The 24,280-nt window shown below is 43.7% G+C and overlaps 1 protein-coding gene across 1 annotated transcript in view; it reads right to left on the bottom strand.

The window, feature by feature from the left end:
- lcp2a (lymphocyte cytosolic protein 2a) overlaps positions 1 to 22,839 on the bottom strand; it is a 270,723-nt gene extending 247,884 nt beyond the window's left edge. The window contains exons 1-3 of the mRNA XM_068043151.1: positions 22,507 to 22,839; positions 16,094 to 16,156; positions 2,923 to 2,969 (exon numbers count right to left, since the gene is read on the bottom strand). Coding sequence (XP_067899252.1) covers positions 2,923 to 2,969; positions 16,094 to 16,156; positions 22,507 to 22,584 — 188 coding nt within the window. The 5' untranslated portion in view covers positions 22,585 to 22,839. The remainder of the gene's footprint in view (positions 1 to 2,922; positions 2,970 to 16,093; positions 16,157 to 22,506) is intronic.
- Positions 22,840 to 24,280: the final 1,441 nt, after the last annotated feature.

Raw genomic sequence — 24,280 nt, 5'->3', positions numbered from 1 at the left:
TAGGGTCTTGACAGCTGAGCTCACAGCTGCCAATGGTGAAGTGATGAAAATTAGTGATTTGCAGGAAGCCATTATTGGAGGAGTGTCGTTCTCAGAAGGTTGCAGGGCTGGAAGAGGTCACCATCCCACATCAAAGATATAAGGGTCGACTTTACGAGTTTCGGTTTTGGGGATGTGGGGCAGACCTTGCCAGCCAGAAGCATTAATGGACTGAAAGCCATGGGGACTGTTCCTGATATGCATTCCTAGGGTAGGGGCAAACCCTTCACCAGAGGTGATAGAGTTGACTCTACACCATCCGATCCAAGTAGAGGAAAGAGCACAGACAGCAGCAGCAAATCTGACTTCAAGTGGGAAAAGGTTGTGTTCTGAGCAAAGTGTTTAATCTCTGTCTTTGAAAAGAATGCTGTTAAAGGGGGAAGGATCCCAATGATATATATTAAATATTAAATGACATGGATATGGCAAACTCGGAACATTACTTTAAATTAAAACAGCAAAGTAGGGACAGGGAACAGAAATTTACATTAATGCGAATTAGTTTGAAAGCTGATATTAGGCAGAATTCCATTACTCAAGAGTGAAAAATATTTGGAAAAGATGTGAAATAGGGTAACAATGACATTGAAAGTGAGACTGAGAACTATGGTGGGAGAGTTAAGTACCAGAAGGATGAATTTTATTGAGCCGACTGACCTTTTCTTACCTTCGATGTCTGAACTTATGTTATTGTGTAAATCCTGAAACGTCAGAGTGCGAGTGCTTTTACACCACTCTATTCTGCACACTAAGCATCACCGCGCAGTGGCTAGCACTGCAGCCACCCCATTTTAATCTCCATTGAAGTCAGTCCTCTGGGTTGCTTCGTGTACCATTAAATGTAGATGTAAATCAGGACCCGGCCTGAACCTGTCCTGCTCTTGACAGTTGACTGAGGCTAAAATCAGGGCTAATTCTTCGTAAATGTTAAACCATAAAGCAAAAAGACTGTAGGTGTTTTTTCTCTAACACCAGTTATGTCAGGAGTCAATATTGACTGATTTATCAAGTGCATTGGTCTTTTTCTGAGTAGAATTAATTAGGTAAAGGGATAATTTCTCTGCTTCTGTTAGGGACTAGTATCCTATTGATAAATTACAAATGTGTTCTCAAGAATCAATAATTGAGGCTAAAAGAAAATATCAGAGGTTGGGGCCTGGGTTGGGGGTCAGTAGGAGGGCATGGGTCGGGGTCAGCACCTGGGTTGGGGGTAGGAACGGGGACATGGACCAGGGCTGGGGCCTACATTCAGGTAAATTACTTACCTTCCTTGTTGAAGCCGATCTTTCGGGCTGGTTTCCCTAAGTGAAGCCAGCTTCTGGCATGGGTAAAGGATGCCTATTGTTCTTCCTTACCCAATATGGCTGGTGGCAGACTTCCCGTCTGCCATAGTGAGGTCTGAGCAGTCAGAGTGGTGGCCGAAAAACAGGCAGCGCGCCGATCTCGTTCTAGGACGGGACTATGGGACTGCATGTAGGGCCTAATGCTCACTCCATCTTGGACTGGTGCTGATGGGTGAGGTGGGAGGGACAAGGCACATCAGCTCTCACCTCATTTACATATCAGCACCCCCATCCGCCACCCCCCCCCCCCCCCCCCATACACTCCCACCTCCTCCATCCTTGTTGGAAGATCCATTTGTCATGGGATTCTGTCCCTTTTCCTGACATTAAGAATTCTCAGGTCCAAATCACAGGTAAATCAGCCCCATTGCCATGTGTTCAACCAACAACCTCATTTGCTGCAAATCTATGGCTTTAGTTTAAAATAATTGATGAAAATTACCAAGAAAAATAACTTGCACTCTAATAACTAAAATGGGTTGAAACTAAACAGTATGATAAGCGTTAGTGAAATTAACAGTTTGATCAGTAATGGAGAATGGAAATACATCAGCAGCTGCCTACATGACCAACATTGCAGAGGGATCTCAACCCAAGGCCCTCTGGCCTGTATTGAGGCCGGCTCTGGATCTGGGCTCCCAGCACAGTCTATTCTCACATATTCCAATATCTAAGTGTGCTGAAATGCTCCCTGAACACCTTCGCAACACCCCTTTATTATCGCAGACTATTTTTCATGTAATATTATGACAATGAGCACAGGATCCACAGTTACTGAGCTCGGCACAAACACTTCTGGACCTTCTGGGATCCTATTCAAAACTGCAAATTCTATCTCACCTGTCACAAAGACTACAGTGGTGAACTCTACAATCCTGACAGCCACTTGTAAGGCTGTTCCTTTATGCTTGGTCAATTAAACTTCATTGTTCTCGGGTATGTTAAACAAAGCTGCTATTGAAATGCCCTGGACATTTAAGCCCGTTACAGCACTTTAAGCTGCAGGCTTACCAGGATTTGCTAACCTGAGACTAAGCAGATAATTTTATAGAAATGATAAAAATAGCAATATATAATGATGTAAATAAAGCACCATTGTTGGGTTGTGTGTACACCTGTGAGAAATTTAGGGATGCCTCTGTAAAAAAAAAATACAAAAAGTAGCATTTAATGGGTGGAGCAACGACTTTTGAGTTTGGAATAGTCACGTTTTTTCAGTCCAGGCAGGAGCAGGGAGTGGGCTGCTTAAAAAATTGCTACATATTTGCACTAATAGGGGTAGATCTTGACTTTGTGCAAGTGTAAAATGTCTATCAAAGTCAGTGAGAGATGTAACATGGCTGCTGATTTGCGATCACCTGATTTATAGGTGTGACTTTTCAATAGTCACGTACAGCCTGCAATTTATTCCATACATAGCTTTCAATGCACTGTACTACAATGCAGAGCCACACTCGAGCTTAACGTGGTTGGTCAGTATGAATCAGTCCAGTTCCTACACAATCCTCGTGACACACAAATCATCTCTGTAACTACTTACGGCACCCGTAGTGTAGGGAACCTTTGGATGTCATTTTCTGACATGTTCTGTAAAACAAAAAAACACTAGCTTAGTTTAGAAGAATAATGTTTTCACTTGAGCATAGATATACAAGAATCAAACTAGTGTACAAATACAATGAAGGAATCTAACGCAGATACATAAAGATACGACAAACAGCAACAGAAACCGGGTAGGATTTTGTAATTTTGCACCAGACACATTAAAACCTAATTAATGAAAAAACTGAAGGCTAGTTTAAACCACACAGGAAAAGATTGAATGGAGGAGAACAGTTGGTCCATTGAGTCTGTCATAGAAACATAGAAAATAGTAGCAGGAGTAGGCCATTCAGCCCTTCGATCCTGCTCCGCCATTCATTATGATCATGGCTGATCATCCAGCTCAGTAACCTGTTCCCGCTTTCGCCCCATATCCTTTGATCCCTTTAAACCCAAAAGCGATATCTAACTCCTTCTTGAAAACATACAATGTTTTGGCCTCAACTGCTTTCTGTAGTAGCGAATTCCACAGGCTCACCACTCTCTGGGCGAAGAAATTTCTCCTCATCTCAGTCCTGAAAGGTTTACCCCGTATCCTTAGACTATGACCCCTGGTTCTGGACTCCCCCACCATCGGGAACATCCTTCCTGCATCTACCCTGTCAAGTCCTGTTCGAATTTTCTTGGTTTCTATGAGATCCCCCCTCACTCTTCTGAACTCCAGCGAATATAATCCTAACCGACTCAATCTCTCCTCATACGTCAGTCCCGCCATCCCAGGAATCAGTCTGGTAAACCTTCGCTACACTCCCTCTATAGCAAGAACATCCTTCCGCACATAAGGAGACCAAAACTGCACACAATAATCCAGGTGTGACCTCACCAAGGCCCTGTATAATTGCAGCAAGACATCCCTGCTCCTGTACTCGAATCCTCTCGCTATGAAGGCCAACATACCATTTGCCTTTTTACCGCTTATTGCACCTGCATGCTTACCTTCAACGTTTGGTGTACGAGAACACCCAGGTCTCGCTGCATATTCCCCTCTCTCAGTTTATAGCCGTTCAGATAATAATCTGCCTTCCTGTTTTTGCTACCAAAGTGGATAACCTCACATTTATCCACATTATACTGCATTTGCCATGCATTTGCCCACTCACTCAACTTGTCCAAATCACCCTGAAGCCTCTCTGCATCCTCCTCACAACTAACCCTCCCACCCAGTTTTGTGTCATCTGCAAATTTGGAGATATTGCATTTTGTTCCCTCATATAAATCATTAATATATATTGTGAATAGCTGGGGTCCTAGCACTGATCCCTGCGGTACCCCACTAGTCACTGCCTGCCATTCGGAAAAAGACCCATTTATCCCTACTCTTTGTTTCCTGTCTGCCAACCAATTTTCTATCCATTGCAATACACTAACCCCAATCCCATGCACTTTAATTTTACACGCTAATCTCTTATGTGGGACTTTTCGAAAACCTTCTGAAAGTCCAAATAAACCACATCCACTGGCTCCCCCTCATCAACTCTACTAGTTACATCCTCGAAGAATTCACATTCAGCCATGTTGTAACTAAGCAATATGATGAGTGACCCAGCACTGGGAAAGTGGGGGCCAGCTGAGAGCCTCCCCCGACCTTGCTGCCAACCCCCCTACACCCCCGTCTCCGCCACAACCCCAATCCTGCGAGACCCCTCCCCATGACCTACATGTGGCCAGGGTCCAGCTCCATTCCTAGGCCTTGGGTGGGTGCTCCACTGGTAGCAGCCACCGCCTCCGTGGTGGAGCTGCTCAGTTAAAGAGCTGCCGGCCTCTGATTGGCTGCCAGCTCTCAGAGGGCAGGACTTCCATCGCCAGGGTCCCCAATCCTGTGGAAGGCCCGCCGCTGTCCTGTTCAGTGCCTAATTGGCACTTGATTCAGCATGCCTCCCACAGAAGAGGTGACGCGGGTTCTCGCCAGCACTTTTGCCAGAGGTTGGGATCCCATCGCCCAGATAAAATCCCTGCCCAAGTCGTTATAGAATAACTTTACTAGATTCCAGGCAACACTGAATCTGAATGCATCTTGAAGGATTCTTTCACAACCCTGTGCTACCCTTTATCACCGTCTGACCACAAAAGGAACGGTCAAAGATTTTACTATTGGCACAGCAGTTCTCCATGCCTGTCCTTATTCGCTGGAGCTGGGGTTTTTTAAACTGTAAAATATTTCTGTTCATGTCTGATTTAAGATTGCACATGATAACCTCTTCCATTTGTCTCTTGTTAAATGTAAATGATTTAATGCCTGCATTTAAAAAGCACAAAGGAATTTGGCTCAAGCACATTAAACATTCAAATGGGAACAGCACATTGTTGGATAGGATATCGCTCATTGGCTCTTGAATGATTCCCGAGTTCTTGCCTGTACCATAGAGGTTTCCTGTACAGAAGGAGGCCATTCAGTCCATCATGTCTCTGCTGGCTCTATTCCCCATAACTCTATATTAATCCAAAACTAATTCCATTGCCCTGCTCTCTCCCCATTGTCCTGGATCAATCCCAAACAAATCCCACTGTCCCATTCTCTCCCCATTGCCCTGTACCAATCCCAGACAAATCCCACTGTCCCATTCTCTCCCCATTGCCCTGTACCAATCCCAAACAAATCCCACTGTCCCATTCTCTCCCCATTGCCCTGTACCAATCCCAAACAAATCCCACTGTCCCATTCTCTCCCCATTGCCCTGTATCAATCCCAAACAAATCCCACTGTCCCATTCTCTCCCCATTTCCCTGTACCAATCCTAGACAAATCCCACTGTCCCATTTTCTCCCCATTGCCCTGTATCAATACCAAACTAATTCTACTGCCCCACTTTCTGCCCATCACCCCGCTATCTCCCCATAGATCTGTATCAATCCCAAATTTATCCCACTTCCCCTCTCTCTCCCCATTGTCCTGTATCAATGCAAAATGAATCCCACTGTTCAAGCATTACCCATGGGGTTGCTTGTTTGGAAGCATTCCCTGTTTTGGGGTGTTGGATAAGCCGGCAGAGGGTTTGGGTCTCTTTGTGAGGCCAGGAGGAGCTACTCTTACTTCCTTTCATTCAACTAATAAAAATTGAACATTTATGGGGCCATCTTCAGAGTGGGCTCCCAGAGGCCCCCTTACTGACCACTGATTAGGCCGCTCAGTACCTGGTATAAGAGGGCGGAGCATTTGTGACACACACTCTGCCTGTTTTATCTCAAAATTACAATTACAGCACCTCAATCTGCATTATTCCAAGTGACATTCATGTGCTCTGGCTGTCCATCTCAGCACCCAATCCATGTTAGTGATGGCAAAGGGGCATTTTAGGGGAAGCTGGTCAAATATATAATAGAAGAGGAATAGATGGATATGCTAATAGGGTGAGATGAAGTGGGGTGGGAGGAGACTTGTGAGGAGCATAAACACTGGCATATATCAATTGGGCCAAATGGTCCATTTCTGTGCTGTATGTTCTATTTATTTATGCTTTCAATGGGATATGGGCATCGCTAGCAAGGCAAACATTTGTTGCTCATCTCTACTTGCCCTGGAACTGAATGGCTTGCTAGGCCATTTAAGAGGGCAGTTAAGAGTTAACCACATTGCTGTGGGTCTGGCTTCGCATCTAGGCTAGATCAGGCCTGGAGCATTTCAGCTATGAAGGGAGACTGAATAGAGTCATTAGAGTCGGAAAGTCATAGAGTTATACAGCACAGAAACAGGCCCTTCAGCCCATTATGTCTGTGCTGGCCATCAAGCACCTAACTATTCTAATCCCATTTTCCAGCACTTGGCCTGTAGCCTTGTATGCTATGGCGTTTCAAGTGCTCACTCAATGCTTCTTAAATGTTGTGAGGGTTCCTGCCTCTACCAGCCCTCCAGGCAGTGTGTTCCAGATTCTAACCACCATCTGAGTCAAAAAATGTTTCCTCAAATCCCCTCTAAACCTCCTGCCCCTTACCTTAAATCTATGCCCTCTGGTTACTGACCCCTCAGCTAAGGGAAAACGTTTCTTCCTACCTGTCCTATCAATGCCCCTCATAATTTTGTACAGTTCAATCAGATCCCCCCTCAGCCTTCTCTGCTCTAAGGAAAACAACCCTAGCCTATCCAGTCTCTCTTCATAGCTGAAATGCGCTTTCCTCCTCAATATTTACGACACCACCAATTTTCGTGTCATCTGCGAACTTACTGATCATACTGGGGAGAGAAGGCTGAGGGGGGACCTGATTGAGGTATACAAAATTATGAGGGACATTGATAGGATAGATAGGAAGAAACTTTTTCCGTTAGCAGAGGGATCAATAACCAGGGGGCATAGATTTAAGGTAAGGGGCAGGAGGTTTAGAGGGGATTTGAGGAAATATTTTTTCACCCAGAGGGTGGTTGGAATCTGGAACACACTGCCTGAAGGGCTGGTAGAGGCAGGAACCCTCACAACATTTAAGAAGTATTTAGATGAGCACTTGAAATGCCATAGCGTACAAGGCTACACGCCAAGTGCTGGAAAATGGGATTAGAATAGATAGGTGCTTGATGGCTGGCACAGACATGATGGGCCGAAGGGTCTGTTTCTGTGCTGTATAACTCTATGACTCTATGACCAGGTAAAGATAGAAGATTTCTTTCCGTAAAGGACATTAGTGAACCAGATGTGTTTTTATGACAATTAATGATAGTTTCATGGCACCATTACTGAGACTAGCTTTCAATTCCAGACTGTGTTAATTAATTGTATTTAAATTCCACCAGCTGTTGTGGTGGGATTTGAACCTGTGTCTCCAGGGCATTAGCCTGGGCCTAGTCTGGCAAATATATCTTACAAAAGTAATTCATTGACTATGAAGTGCCTGAGATGGTGAAAAGTGCTACATAAATACAAGCTGATTATTTCAGGAGATTATATGAATTAATTAGAGCTGTTGATTGGGTAGATTGTACATGAACTGCTTGATGGAATACCTTTCCACATTGCCTGGGCCTCTGGATTACTAGTTCAGTGACATTACCATCACCATCATCTCCCCCAATTCTATGTAAGTGACCTGACTCCATTTTTGTGATGCTACTTCCCCAATTATATTGGGTAGTGAGTTAAAATCAATCATGCCTTTCCCCAGTTTGTACCTATGTCCCCCTGTCTTGGACCATCTTGAGAAACTGTGCAGGATTGACCTTTTCTAACCTATGGAGTACCTGATATACCTTCAGACATCCTTTCACATTCACCTCCTCTCAAGGTCCATTTGGATCTAAGCCTTTGCACATAAATGATCATACCAGTGAGCCTCTCAGTCCTTCTCTGCAACACTTCTGGGCTTAGCTGTTTCCCTTGGGCTTCAGTGAACAGAACTGAATGCATAACAAACTAATCCACTGGCCTACTCTCTCACTACTGCCCTGTATCAATCCCAAACTAAGCACAAGATGGATATAAATTCCTTCAAAATGAAGTTGGGTAAGTTCCTGCTTGGGAACGGGTATGAGTATTGACTGAAATGATTAAATATTCTATGGAACACCATGATTTTGGTATTTCTGTCATTGCTGCCCTGGTCTCTGAGAAAGGCAACAGTCAAGGCTTTTAACAAATGGCTTATTTCAAACAGGCAACATGTGCACATCAAATAATACTATAATATTCTCACCTCCATCTTACCAATGAATAGGTTTATAAACATAGCATTGTGGAAAGGTATTCCATCAAGCAGTTCATGTACAATCTACCCAATCAACAGCTCTAATTAATTCATATAATCTCCTAAAATAATCAGCTTGTATTTATGTAGCACCTTTCACCATCTCAAGCACTTCATAGTCGATGAATTACTTTTGTAAGATATATTTGCCAGACTAGGCCCACAGCAGATGGTGAAAGAACCAACAAGAGGGAAAAATCTACTTGACCACGTCCTCACCAATCTACCTGTTGCAGATGCATCTGTCCATGACAGTATTGGTAGGAGTGACTACTACAAAGTTCTGTCTTCACAATATGGATATCCTCCATCATGTTGTGTGGCACTACCACTGTGCTAAATGGGATTGATTCAGAACAGAGCTAGCAGCTCAAAACTGGGCATCCATGAGGTGCTGTGGGCCATCAGCAGCAACAGAATTGTATTCAAACACAATCTGTAACCTTATGGTCCGGCATATCCCCCACTCTACCATTACCATCAAGTTAGGGGATCAACCCTGTTTCAATGAAGACCGTGGAAGAGCATGCCAGGAGCAGCACCAGGCATAGCTAAAAATGAGGTGCCATCCTGGTGAAGCTACAACACAGGACTACATGTTTGCTAGACAGCGGAAGCAGCATGTGATAGAGTTCAGCGACCCCACAACCAATGGATCAGATCAAAGCTCTGCAGTCCTGCCACATCCAGTCATAAATGGTTGTGGGCAATTAAACCACTAAAGAGAAGTGAAGGCTCCACAAATATCCCCATCCTCAATGATGGGGGAGCCCAGCACATCAGTGCAAAATACAAGGCTGCAGCATTTGCAACCATCTTCAGCCAGAAGTGCCAAGTGGATGATCCATCTCTGCCTCTTCCTGAGGTCCCCAGTATAACAGATGCCAGTCTTCAGCCAATTTGATTCACTCCACATGATGTTAAGAAACAGCTGAAGCTACTGGATACTGCGAAGGCTATGAGCCCCAACAGCATGATGGTGGTAGTACTGAAGACTTGTGCTCCAGAATAAGCTGCACCCCTAGCCAAGTTGTTCCAGCACAGCTACAAAACTGGTATCTGATAAACAATGTTTCTCATTGGAGCGAAGAAGGATGAGAAGTGACTTGATAGAGGTGTACAAGATGATGAGAGGCATAGATAGAGTGGATAGCCTGAGACTTTTTCCCAGGGCGGAAAGAGTTATCACCAGGGGGCATAATTTTAAGGTGATTGGAGGAAGGTTTCAGGGAGATGTCAGAGGTAGGTTCTTTACACAGAGAGTGGTGGGTGCGTGGAATGCGCTGCCAGCGGTGGTAGTAGAAGCAGATACATTAGGGGCATTTAAGCGACTCTTGGATAGGTACATGGATGATAGTAGAATGAAGGGTATGTAGGTAGTTTGATCTTAGAGTAGGTTAAAGGGTCGGCACAACATTGTGGGCCGAAGGGCCTGTACTGTGCTGTACTGTTCTATGTTCTATGTTTTGAGTTCTAATGTGGAAAATTGCTCAGGTATGTCCTGTCCACAAAAAGCAGGACAAATCCAATCCAGACAACTACTATCCCATCAATCTACTCTCAATCATCAGCAAAGTGATGGAAGATATTGTTGACAGTGCTATCAAGTGGCACTTTCTCAGCAATAACCTGCTCACCAATGCTCAGTTTGGGTTCAATCAGGACCACTTGGCTCCAGTCCTCATTTCAGTCTTGGTCCAAACATGAGAAAGGAGTTGAACTAAGGAGGTAAGGTGAGAGTGACTGCCCTTGACATTAAGGCAGCATTTTACTGAGTATGGCATCAAGGAGCCCTAGCTTTGGTTCCCCTCCCTTTCCCTCTTGTTGGAATGTACCTAGCCTGTACCTGAAACATCTCTTCCTTAAAGATCACCCATTCCTCTGTTACAGTTTTTCCTGCCAATATTTGGTTCCATTTTATTCTGGCTAGATTCCCTCTCATTCCATTGAAGTTAGCCCTCTTCCAATTATGAAGATCTACTTTAGATAGTTCCTTGCACTTCTCCATTGCTAATCTAAACCTTATGATACAATGCTCACTCTTACCCAAGTGTACCCCCACAGGCACTCGGTCCAACTTGGCCCACCTCATTCCCCAGCACAAGATCTCACAATGTCTCCTTCCAAGTTGGACCAAAAACATACTGGTCAAGGAAGTTCACCTGAACATATTTCAGAAATTCTTCCCTCTCCTTTCCCTATCCCAATTGATATTTGGGTAATGAAAGTCCCCCAATATCATCCTCTGTAGCTCTTGCACACCTCTGCCATTTCCCTGCAGATGTGATCCTTTATCTCTCTCATTATTTGGAGGCCTATAGAATACCCCCAGTAGCGAGATCATAACATTTTTGCTGGTTAACTTTAACCAAATGAATTTTGTCTTTGTCCCTCAAGGACATCCTCTTACTCTAATACTACCACGTTTTCCCTAATCAGTACTGCCGCCCCACCTCCCTTTTGTCCTTCCTTATCTTTTCCGAACATATTTTATCCTTGAATATTAAATGCCCTGTCCTCAGAATTATAAGGCACATTTCTGTTATTGTCATAACACAATATAACCACAAGGCTATTTGTGCTTGTAGCTCACCAAGCTTATTCACTACACTTTGTGCATTTACTTACATGCATTGTAATCCTGGCTTTGTATTCCTCATAGTCCTTCTTAGTCTGCTCCTATCTAATATGGTACTACCTCCTTTTCGAGCACTATTTAACACTCTCACTCTTTTATGCACCTTATTCTTCTTTCCTACATCTCTATGCTGGTGCCCACCCCCCTGCCAATTTCATTTAAACCCTCCTCAACCATACAAGTGAACCTCCTCATGAGGACATTGGTTCCTGTCCTGTTGAGGTGCAACCCATCCTTTTTGAGTAGGTGCCTCCCGTACCAGAACTGGCCCCAAATGTCCCAAGAATCTGAAGCCCTCCTTCCTGCACCATGCTTCGAGCCATGCATTGATCCTTGCTATTTCTACTCTCACTGGCACATGGCACTGGGAGTAATCCAGTGATTACTACCCTCGAAGTCCCACTCTTTAACTTCTTCCCTAGCTCCTGAGAATCTGACCGTAGGACCTCAATACCTGCTCTCTCTATGTCGTAGGTACTGATGTGTACCACAACTTCTGGCTCATTCCCTTCCCCCTGCAGAATATCCTGCACCCTCTTCGTGATGGCACCAGGGAGGCAACACACCATGCAGGATTCACGATGATGGACATAAATGCCTATCTGTCCCCCTAACTGTGGAATCTCCTATAATGACTGCATTTCTGCTGTTTGCTGTTCCCTCCTGTGCAGTCCCTTACCCATTGGTGACATGGTCTGGACTGCACTCTTTCAAGGTGTCATCACTCCCAGCAGTCTCCAATGATGAGTACCAGGTTGAGAGTAGCACACACCCTGAAGACTCCTGCACTTCCTGCCTTTTCCTACTCTTCTGGATGGCCATCATCTACCATCCTGAACTCTCACTGCCTGTGGGGTGACCACCTCCTGGAACACACAATCCAGGAAACTCTCAGGCTCTCAGATGCTCTGCAGTGACTTCAGCTGCCCCTCGAACTCAAGCAGCTGGAGACAATTTCTACACATATGGCTTCCAAGACACATGACGTGCCCTGAAGTTCCGACATGGAATTGCAAAGAATTGGTCTCAGCTACCCATCCATGGTCTAAAAAATCTCTATTCCCCCTTTCGGAATCTAGCTAGTACCTTGCTTAAACTATTAATTTTAATTAATTTTAATGAATGTGTCGAGACCTCAGCTCTCAAGCTGTCTCCCACTCCCTCTTTTGGACCGCTCCATATTTTTATGAAAATACCGGAACAACATCTCTTCCCTCACTCACCAAATTCCTTGAGTTTAGTACTCTGTAGAAGAAGTACTCTGTAGAACTGAAGTTTGTGATAATTACTCAAGGAGCATTAGCAAAATTAAAGTCAATGGGAATTAGGAGGAAAACTCTCTCCTGGTTGGAATCAAACCTAGCACAAAGGAAGATGTTTATGGTTGTTGGAGGTCAATCATCTCAGTCCCAGAACATCACTGCAGGAGCTCTTCAGGGTAATGTCCCAGGCCCAACCATCCTCAGATGCTTCATCAATGATTTTCCATCCAACAAAAGGTCTGAAGTTGAGATGTTTGCTGATGATTGCACAATGATTAGTACCATTCGCAACTCCTCAGATACTGAAGTAGTCTGTACCCGCATATAGCAAGACCTGGACAACATTCAGACTTGGGCTGATAAGTGACAAGTACCACTCATACCACACAAGTGCCAGGCAATGATCATCTCCAACAAGAGAGAATGTAACCATCTCCCTTGACGTTCAATGGCATTGCAATCACTGAATGCCACACCATCAACATCCTGGGGGGTTACCATTGACCAGAAACTGAACAGAACCAGCCATATATATATTGTGGCTGCAAGAGCAGGTCAGAGGCTGGGAATTCTGTGCTGAACACCTCCTGTCTCCCCAAAGCCTGTCCAGCAGCTACAAGGCACAAGTCAGGAGTGTGATGGAATACTCTCCACTTGCCTGGATGAGTGCAGCTCCAACAACACTCAAGAAGCTCGACACCATCCAGGACAAAGCAGCCCGTTTGATCAGCAACCCATCCACACAATGTAAGCATTCAGTCCCTCCACCAGTGACGCACAGTGCCAGCAGTGTGTACCATTTACAAGATACACAGCAGCAACTCGTCAAGGCTCCTTTGACAGCACCTTCCAAACTTGCAAATCTCTGTCACCTAGATGTACAAGGGCAGTTGATGCATGGGAACACCACCAACTGCAAGCTCCCTTCTAAGCTATATACCATCCTGACTTGGAATTATATTGCCACTGTTGCTGGGTCAAAATCCTGGAACTACTTTCCTAACAGCATTGTTGGTGTACCTACACCAAATGGACTGCAAAGGTTCAAGGAGGCGGCTCATCAAGGACAATTAGGGATGGGAAATAAATACTTACCTTGCCAGTGCTGCCCATATCCCATGGACAAATAAAAAATATGTAGGGAAGTGAGATAGTGTTCCTGCAGATTTTGATTGAGTCAGGTTAACTGGGTGTGAAGGCAGGTCAACCCAAAATTTTGTGAATCAGAGGTAAAAGTGCTACCTCTGAGCTCCAGCTGATGTTTCTAAAGAAATACTGCATGTACACTTGTTGATTCCCAAAGGTTACCAAGCAAACAAAGGAACTTAAAAGGGCTATTCAGCCCCCTGAGCGTGCTCCACCCTGCAATCTAGGCATGGCTGATCTGTATCTCAACTATATTTACCTGCCTTTGATCCGTACCACTTGATACATTTACCTAACAAAACTCTATCCATCTCAGTCTTGAATGTTTCAATGAGTTTCACTTTCCGTTATATAAAAAAAGATCAAAGAACAGTACAGCACAGGAACAGGCCCTCCAAGCCTGCGCCGATCTTGATGCCTGCCGAAACTAACACCTTCTGCACTTCCGGGGCCCATATCCCTCTATTCCCTTCCTATTCATATATTTGCCAAGATGTCTCTTAAACGTCGCTATCGTATCTGCTTCCACCACCTCCCCTGGCAGCAAGTTCCAGGCACTCACCACCCTCTACATAAAAAACTTGCCTCGCACATCCCTTCTAAACTTTGCCCCTCGCACCTTAAACCTATGTCCCCTAGTAACGGACTCTTCCACACTGGGAAAAAGCTTCTGACTATCCACTCTGTCCATGCCGCTCTTAACTTTGTAAACCTCTATCATGTCGCCCCTCCACCTCCGTCGTTCCAGTGAAAACAATCCGGGTTTTTCCAGCTTCTTCTCATAGCTAATGCCCTCCAGACCAGGCAACATCCTGGTCAACCTCCTCTGTACCCTCTCCAAAGCCTCCACGTCCTTCTGGTAGTGTGGCGACCAGAATTGCACGCAATATTCTAAGTGTGGCCTAACTAAGGTTCTGTACAGCTGCAACATGACTTGCCAATTTTTATACTCTATGCCCCGACCGATGAAGGCAAGCATGCCGTATGCCATCTTGACTACCTTATCCACCTGCGTTGCCACTTTCAGTGACCTGTGGACCTGTACGCCCAGATCTCTCTGCCTGTCAATACTCCTAAGGGTTCTGCCATTTACTGTATACCTCCCACCTGCATTAGACCTTCCAAAATGCATTACCTCACATTTGTCCGGATTAAACTCCATCTGCCATTTCTCCGCCCAAGTCTCCAACCGATCTAGATCCTGCTGTATCCTCTGACAATCCTCATCACTATCCGCAACTCTACCAACCTTAGTGTCGTCCGCAAACTTACTAATCAAACCAGCTACATTTTCCTCCAAATCATTTATATATACTACAAAGAGCAAAGGTCCCAGCACTGATCCCTGCGGAACACCACTAGTCACATGTATGTTGATATCTGCATTTTCAATGTTAAGTGCTGACATTAAAAAGTGTAGACAAAATTAAAGCTTGGGATGAGGAATCAGATTTTGCTGTGTAATGCATTTCAGGTACATTACTTTCCTGTGTCAGCATTTTACTACAATATTCATATTTTCTTTGGCCAGTGATGTATAAGGATAAGATTACCTTTCCTTTTGCTCGTATACTTTTTCTTGACTTTGTTCTGTTGTGACTTAACATTGTTTGCTGCATGTAGCATGTGAGAAATTGAAGTGCAAGGGTCAAAGGTCAGCATCTAACCCGAGTCAGCAGCCTTTATTTTCAGTTGGTTTTACAATGAAATGTTTGCATTTCAGTCTCAGGAAATCTGACGGCAGGGGTGAACTTCAGACATATTTTGAATTGAGTCGCAAAAAAAAATCTTATCAAACCTAACATGCACTTTTGTGCGCATTGAGAAATGTTCAATGAGTCTAAACACAATGATCTTGTAGTTTTTGTGTTTCTTCAGGTATAAACACCAGGAGCAAACTGGTGATGGCCACTCCTGGGCCATCCAGGGCACCCCAGAGGTTGCAAACTGCAGTGGACGTGTGGTTGGCTAGGGAAGGCGGTAATAGGGCATGTCCCATCCCCAGATAGACAGCACCATGGCACCCACTCTATAATTTTAATAATCCCTATTTTTTCAGGTCTTCAGACTGCAATCCTGCCTACTCAGCCCCCGTCCAGTCCCACCGATGATGCAGCATGCGCCTGTGAAGCCATGGACAATCCCCTGGCTCCAATTCTGCTTATACCATTGATCTTGTAAGGGGTAAATGAAAGCCTAACCCCTTATCTAACGTATCCAAGTTCTGGCCTAATTTCGAGCTCACTTCCTTCCCTTCCCTGCCTGAGGATCCTCTGCTGCAACTTAGCATAGAGCCACTTAGTCATTGGAACAGCTCAAGACAAGAGATTTAATAGCAGAGGGAATATTTACCATGACACCTCAAAAGAGTTCCAAAAAATAATCCAAGTACTTACCAGAAATCTCTGTCCACTAATACTGTTTTTTCTTACAACTTTTTCACAGTCTTTCCAGTCCAGCTGTTGAACACAAACAAAATGATAAAATTAGCTTTCATGCATTTTAAAATAATATGAGGCTTAAGAAATTCATTCAGCTGGTGTCAATTATATCTCAGTTGGTTGCATTCTAGCCTCTGAGTCAGAAGGTTGTAGCTTCAGGTCCCACTCCAGAGGCTTGAGCACATAATCTAGGCTGAGACACTCCAGTGCAGTACTGAGGGAGTGCTGTACTGCCAGAGCCGCCATCTCAGGTGGATGTAAAAATTTCCATAGCATTGTTTTGAAGAAAAGCAGAGGAATTCTCCTGATATTGTGGACAATATTTATCTCTCAAGCAACATCAATAAACCAGATTAATATGATAATTGTCACACTGCTGATTGTGGGATGTTGATGTGTACAAATTGGCAGTGACTGAACTTCAAAAATACTTGATTGTCTGAAAAGCACTTTTGGGCATCCATCGACTGTGAAAGGTGCTATATAAATGCATGTCTTTCTTTCTTTAGACTATGTCATAAGACTTTACCTTAAAGGAGTGGGATGTTAAGAGGGACTTTGTCAATGCAATTCAGGAAACTTCAACAGTACTGTAACAGGATATAGCAGAGGCAGTGAGGGGCCTTAATGACATAGAAGAGCCTGGGTGATGGAAATGAAGAGTTCCACTGAAGGGCTAGGCTAGAGCAAAGGCTTCAGCAGGTAAGTGCTTGGGGTCGCCTGAAGAAGGAGGAGGTTGCTACATGGCTCTGTCCCTCCACTGGGGTCCTTGGGCCTACCTCCCGCATGGCAGGCCTGGGAAGCAGTTGTGAGTGAGGCAGACTGGAGGTTAGATCTTCCGGGAACCAGGAACCTTGCCTTTCATTCCCCCACCCTACCTGCGGGTAGGCAAGGAGAGGCAAGTGGGGATCCAGACGGGGGTGAAGTGAGGGAATTCCAGTGGTAGGGCAGTTGGCCTTATCACCTGAGCGTCTTGCCATTCTCCACCGTGATCCTAGCCAAAATTAGACAGGAATAAAAAGGATACTCCCAGAGAGTAGCAGTCATGTGATGATGCAATGGTATTTTGAGGCACTTTTGTAACGAACAGACTATCACTGAACTGAAAATTAAATTATTATATTGTGCATGTATTTTAGCAAAAGAAGCCAAATAGTTATTATAATAATGTGACTGCTTGATGTTGGGAGTTGGGGTAGAGGGAGTGCAGCACAGATTCACCAGAATGATTCTGGGCCTTATAGGGTTACATTATGAGGACAAGTTGCATAATCTTGTCTTTTAGCCCCTTGAGCTTCGAAGATTGAGTTGATTGAGATATTTAAAATAATAATGGGATTCACCACCACCTTCTCAGATGGGCAATAAATGCTGGCCTAGCCAGCAACACTCACATCCCATGAATGAATTAAAAAATATATCGTAGATATGCAGACACTAGTTCTTCAGGTGGGGGAATCAAGAACACAATAGAGTCATAGAGAGATACAGCACTGAAACAGGCCCTTCGGCCCACCGAGTCTGTGCTGACCAACAACCACCCATTTATACTAATCCTACATTAATACCACATTCCCTACCACATTCCCACCTTCCCTCAATTCTCCTACCACCTACATACACTAGGGGCAACTTACAATGGCCAATTTACTTATCAACCTGCAAGTCTTTGGCTGTGGGAGGAAACCGGAGCATCCGGCAGGAAACCCATGAGGTCACAGGGAGAACTTACAAACTCCGCACAGGCAGTACCCAGAATCAAAGCCGGACCGCTGGAGCTGTGAGGCTGTGGTGCTAACCACTGTGCCACTGTGCCGCCCATAAGGTGGTTGACTCTTAAAATGCCCTCTGAAATGGCTGAGCAAGCCACTCAGTTCAAGGGCAATTAGGGATGGGCAACAAATGCTGGCCTGGCCAGTGACGCCCAGATCCCACAAATGAATAAAAAAAAGTATTAAAGCCAAGTCAATTCGCAGTGAAATCAGGAAGCATTTTCTACACAAAGGGTAGCAGAAATCTCTCTCCCCTAAAAGGCTGTGGATGCTAAGGGTCAATTGGGGCTTTCAAGAACAGGATAAATATACAAGGGGATATGGAGCAAAGGTGGGAATATGAAGTTAAGGTGCAGGTAAACCATGAACTAAATGGATGGCAGAGCAGGCTTCAGGGGTTGAATGTGCTCCTCATATTCCTATTTTAGTATGGTCCTATGTCACTATGTTACTGCAGCATTCTTCTATCCGCTAATTTAAGTATAACAACAACTCACATTTATATAACGTCTCGAAAAATCATCCAAGATGGTTCACAGATGTGTAATCAGACAAAAATGGACCCTGAGTCAGAGCAGGGTGGCATGATATTTTAAGGTGGGAGAGGGGTGGTGAGACAAGAGAGTTTAGGAAAGAAATTACAGAGCGTGAGACCTGAGATGCTGAAGACATGGCTGCCAATTGTGTGGTGAAAGGGGTGGGGAAATGCACAAGAGGCCAGAGCCAAAGAAATGGAGAGTTTGGGTTGGGGTGCGGGTGTGGATGGTGAGGAGGTTACGGACATAATGAGGGAGAAGACCATGAAAGGAATTAAACATGAAAATATTAAATCATTGGGACATTGGGAACCAAGGACAGATGTGATGAGTGAACAATCTTGGTGTGGGATAGCATAAGGGCTGGAGAATTTTGAATCAGCTGAAGTTGCTGGAGGAGACAGAATGGGAGGTTGGCCAGGAGAGCCTTGGAATTGTTGTGTCTGGAGATGACAAAGGCATGAATGAGAGTTTCAGTGGCAGATGGGCTGTGACAGGGGCAGAGGTAGACAATAGTAATAAGGAAGTAGGTGACGGTTTTGATGGAGAATAGATGTTGTTGGAAGCTCAGCTCAGGTTGAAAGAGGGCCCCCAGGATACAAGTAGTCTGGTTCAGCCTAAAGCAGTGGCCAGGGTGGAGGATAGAATCAGTGGTTCAGGAACAGAATTTGTGGCAGTGACTGAAGACAATGGCTTTGGACATCCCAATGTTTAACTGGAGGACATTGTAGCTCATCCAAGGAGCCTGACAACACAGAGACAATGGAGATGTTGAGAGTGATGGTGGAGATGTAGAGCCATGCATTGTGTACATATGGAACTGACTTCATGACATCATGTGGTTGGATGATGTCACCAAGGGGCAGAAGACAATCCAGGAAAGATCATCGGGGAACTCCAGAAGTAATGGTGCAGGAGTGCGAAGAAAAGTCATTTCTGGAGATGGATTGTCTACGATTGGCTAGGTAAAAGCAGAACCAAGTGAAGGTAATCCCACTCTGGAGGGGAAGGACTTGGAGGATGGTGTGGTTCACAATGTTAATGGCTGGTGAGATATCCAGGAGGATGAAGAGGGATAGTTTACCATGGTCAAAGTCACAGGGGGTGTAATTTGTGGTTTTGGAAGGGGATAGAGGATGTGGATGGTGAGAGATACAAGGAGATGGCCTTGCCTGTGTCCATCAACATAGGAACAGAGAGGCTATGTGAGGTGGCAATTCTGTGAGGGTGGCCATGAATATGGGTAGCAGAGTTTATATGGAGGAAGAGGTTAAGGGATAACAGGAGAGCAGTAAAATCAGAGGATAGAGAGCATGGGGAGTTCACAGAATCACAGAATCATTACAGCGTAGAAGGAGGCCATTCGGCCCAGCATGTCTACACCGGCTCTCTGAAAGAGCAACTCCCGCAGTTCCATTCCCCTGCTTTCTCCTCGTAATCCTGCACATTCTTCCTTTTCATATAACTGTCTAATTCCCTTTTGAATGCTTCAATTGGACCTGCCTCCACCACGTTCTCAGGCAGCGCATTCCAGACCTTAACCACTCGCTGCGTGAAAAATCTTTTCCTTATGTCACTTTTGCTTCTCTTACCAAATACAGGGGTGGAATTCTTGAATCATAAACTCAAGCCTGAAGAGCATTCCCTTAAAAGGTCAAACAATAAGCAGTCACGTCACTTCGGCATAGATAGCATTCTGAGTACAATAAACTGCAGACTAATTCGCAGTGGTTCTAGTCCTGCTCATACCAGCATTGCCCCAGGAGAGGGAGGCATCAATCAGCCTAATAGGAGTTCCACTCATACCCATTCTTGAGACATAAATTGAAATCATTGAGGATGAGGAGTTGCTCAGTGCAGAGACTGAGGGAGGGAATAGAGTAAAAAGATAATGGATCAAGTATCAGGCAGATAGCTCAACTTGAGCAGATTGGATAGCACAATTGTCCAGAAAGTTTTGACCTTTGAACTAGAGTTCATGCTGTACACATGACTAGACTTTTGGCCTATTCCTTTCTGACTAGGTGCATAGTATTCATTTGGAAGAGAGACAGAGTATAAGGATCAGGAAGACTCCAGGATAGAGGGAGGAGGAGAAGACATCAGTGAAGGAGGAAACTTCGAATACTTCCCAAGACAAAGAAGCCTGGACACCCTAAGGGTTTGAGCTCCATTTCAGAGTCAAATGTTGTAAAAATGCTTTTCTGTAAATTGTTCTGTAATTAAAGTCAGTTTTATAATAATCTCACTTCTCTACAACTTATTGGTTGAGTCAAAGATATATGCTTTAAGAGTCCACCAGAACCAGCCCTCAAAATGTACCAGGCCGATCATCGACATGATCAGAAACCAGCTGGCACACTCAAATCATCAACCGTCCAATAGTTAAAATCTCCTCCCATGAAATCATTTAAGAATAGGTTTGATAGGTGATTGAACGTAAGTGGGTAAAGGGATATGGGGACAGGTTGGGCACATGGGATTAAGATCACTGCTCATGTGGAGAATAAACAGCAACACAGGGCTGATTGGGCTGAAAGGCCTGTTTCTCGGTCGCAATTTCTGCTTAATTCACGAAGCATTATTTCTGTATTACTGGTATAAAATTGATAATTATTCACTCGGAATATCCATGTGTAACTAGTAGAGAAATCTCGCTCACGAAATCCAAATTGGACATGAGATTTTAAAAAAATATTCAAAAACAAAATGCCGCAACTTAAATTAAAGCCGCATTTTTCATATTCGAACAGATGAAATATAGTGGGGCTAGGTGAGTTGCTCTTGCAGAGAGCAGGCACGGACACAGTGGTCTGAATGGCCTCCTTTTGTGCATTAACTACTCTATGTAGGAAACACTTATCTCTGGGTGATAGCAGGACAAGCATCATTAACTTAAAGCAATTTTAAAGACATTTTTTCATGGAACAGTTTCATTTTGCAATAGCTTTCAAAATCCATTTCACAATATATCACTGTGTGTGGTTATTGGAAAACAAGCTGCTGATTTAAGCATTTTTATTGCAAAACATTTTGGTTGACACAATGGTTTGACACAGGATTTAAAATGATAATGTTTCTAAATGCTCAATTCAGTTAAAATCTTGGAAAACAAAAAAAGAAGACTGTCTTTAGTGAAACTGGATATTTTATCTTTTTAATCATCTTGGCAGGGCCATGCAACAACAACAATTTGCATTTACGTAACTCCTTTAACATAGTAAAACATCCCAAGTTGCTTCATAGCAGCATTATCAAACAAAATTTGCCAGTGTGATCATAAAGAAATATTAGGACAGGTAACTCAAAGCTTGCTCAAAGATTTGAGGAGTGTCTTAATGGAGGAGAGAGATGTCGAGCGGTAGAGAGGTTTAGGGAGGGAATTCCAGAGCTTAGGGCCTAGACAGCTGAAGGCACTTTTGCCAATAGTTAAGCAATGAAAGTCAGAGGTACTCAAGAGGTCAGAATTGGAGGAATGCTGAGATCGCAAAGGTTTGTGGAGCTGGAGGAATTTACAGAGATAGGGAGGGGCTAACCCATGGAGGAATTTGAAAACAAGAATGAGAATTCTAAAATCGAGCTATTGCTGGACTGGATGCTCACGTAGGGCAGTGAACACAGGGGTGATAGGTTATTGGAACTTGGTGTGAGTTAGGATACAGGCAGCAGAGTTTTGGATGAGCTCAAGTTTATGAAGTGTGGAGGACGGGAGACCAGCTAGGAGAGTATTGGAATAGTTGAGGCTAGAACAAACGCACGGACAAATTTGATGATCAAATTAATATGATAATAAATGATATATAAACAAAGAACCTTTTGGACTTTAAGGAAAGTACAGTTTCATGACACTGGTGGTGAAAAGTTTGTGTTACCACGTTTTAAAAATGATGCAACGTTTTAAAACTAAACTTTGAAGCAATCGTTGCCAGCTCATTGAACTGTTTTTAGTTTTACTTTGCTTGTCAGCCAGATAATCAGCCTGTACAATTGAAGGCACATTGTTACATGGAGATTGGTAGAGCAGGAGGAAGAACAAAAAATAGTCTACAGTTCGACCTACCATTCTGAAATAGTCAGCCAAATGATTTGGGGACCACTGAAGTACATCACCGCGATTTGGAAGGTTTCTGAAAGCCATCTTTTTGCGACCAAGTCTCCCTTTATTTTTCACTTGATTTCATATTATAAGATACAGCTGAAAAGAATAACTGCTCTTTTCTCTTCCTGTCGCACACCACAGCCTCCACAATACCTAGAAAGGAAGTGCGTAGGGTGCAGATCGATGAATAAAATGAATAAGATACTTTATACGGTAAATGCTTGGCTTGCTCTTTAAAGTAATAAAATATAAGCTGAAAAGTTAGTGCCAACGGTAAGCCTTGAAGTGAAACTGTACCCGAACCTCCTTCTAAATGTTATTTTGGGAAAATCTGCACCGAAGTGGACTCGACTAATTTCCTTTGTTACTTCCTCTCCTTATTCTAAAGTAGTTTAGCAGAAACGGTCCTTCCATAATAATACCAAACTTCAGTGACAGCAAGGCCCTTGCTTAAATAAGCTGAATAATTCAGCACTGCGATTTAAACATCACAGGCTTAACTAAGTGGTATTCTGCCCAATAGCGCAAAAAAGGCCAACTCTATTGAGATCACATCCTAGTCATAATTTTTCACTACACACTGTAATGAAGAATTAATTTCAGTTAATTTCAAACTGGAATTTAGGATAGTAGTGTCCTGATTATGTTGCTGACCCAGTCATCCAGAGACCTGGCACAATAATTCAGAGAATGAGAGGTCAAATCCCACCATGGCAGCTTGACAATTTGAATTCAGTTTCAAAAAGCTAGTATCAGTAAAAGTGATCATGAATCTGGCAGATTGTCGTTAAAAACCCGACTAATATTCTTTCAGAAAGGTAATTGTGTGTGCTTACACAGTCTGGCCTAAAAGTGACTCCAGTTTCACATATAACTCTACTAACTCATTCAATTGTATCAAAGCACTCAGGTTCATGAAGATGGCTCACCACTAGCTTTTCAGGGCAACTAGGAATGGACAATAAGTGCTGCCCTTGACAGGGACACCCATGCCCCAAGAATGAATTCTGAAAAATCAAGGGGCTCAGTAGATTTACAACAGAAATGAGTGATAGATTGGATTCTACTTGGGGCTTCTGTTGGTTTCTGTATAGAACATGCTGGTCATTGTTTATTGGCTTTGGACATGGGGAGTCAAGTAGCTTTCAGGTCAAGCAAGGTTAAAGGTCACGGGCACACAACCACAATTCAGTCCCCATTTTGAAGTCATACATTCTGTTTTTATGATATTTTTAAAAACTTGTGTCTACATGTCATTTCTGCCAACCTTTTCCATTATAAAATCTTATGTCTGCATTTATAGTGAGAAATGCCTATGTAAACATGTCACTTTGTAATTACACTCTCTAACCAGTGGTGGCACTTCAGCACCTCCACTAGTGGAAAGGTATAATTACAGTGAGGCAGTTTACACAGCGGTCTTCTATTATAAATGGGGACAGAGGAATTTATAACAGGAAAAGATGACAGGAATTGCTTGGAGATGTAAGATTGTAATGTATTATAGATTATATTGCCAAGAATGTGTTACATACTACAATCTAAGAAGGTGGTTTATACAAACTACAGCTAATAATCTAGTTAAGGGGTTCAGATGGTTTATGTACAGAGAAACGGATTCCTGGAGTGAGGCTGAAAGTTATTTATATATAGAATAACCGACACCCAACAGAGCTATAGACTAGAATAAGTTTAAGTGTTCCAATGTTTTTGGGCACCTGACCATTAGTCACTC

Source organism: Heterodontus francisci, chromosome 12 (genome assembly GCF_036365525.1).
Source record: "Heterodontus francisci isolate sHetFra1 chromosome 12, sHetFra1.hap1, whole genome shotgun sequence".
Lineage (NCBI taxonomy): Eukaryota > Metazoa > Chordata > Chondrichthyes > Heterodontiformes > Heterodontidae > Heterodontus > Heterodontus francisci.
This window is presented reverse-complemented; position numbering and strand designations above follow the sequence as displayed.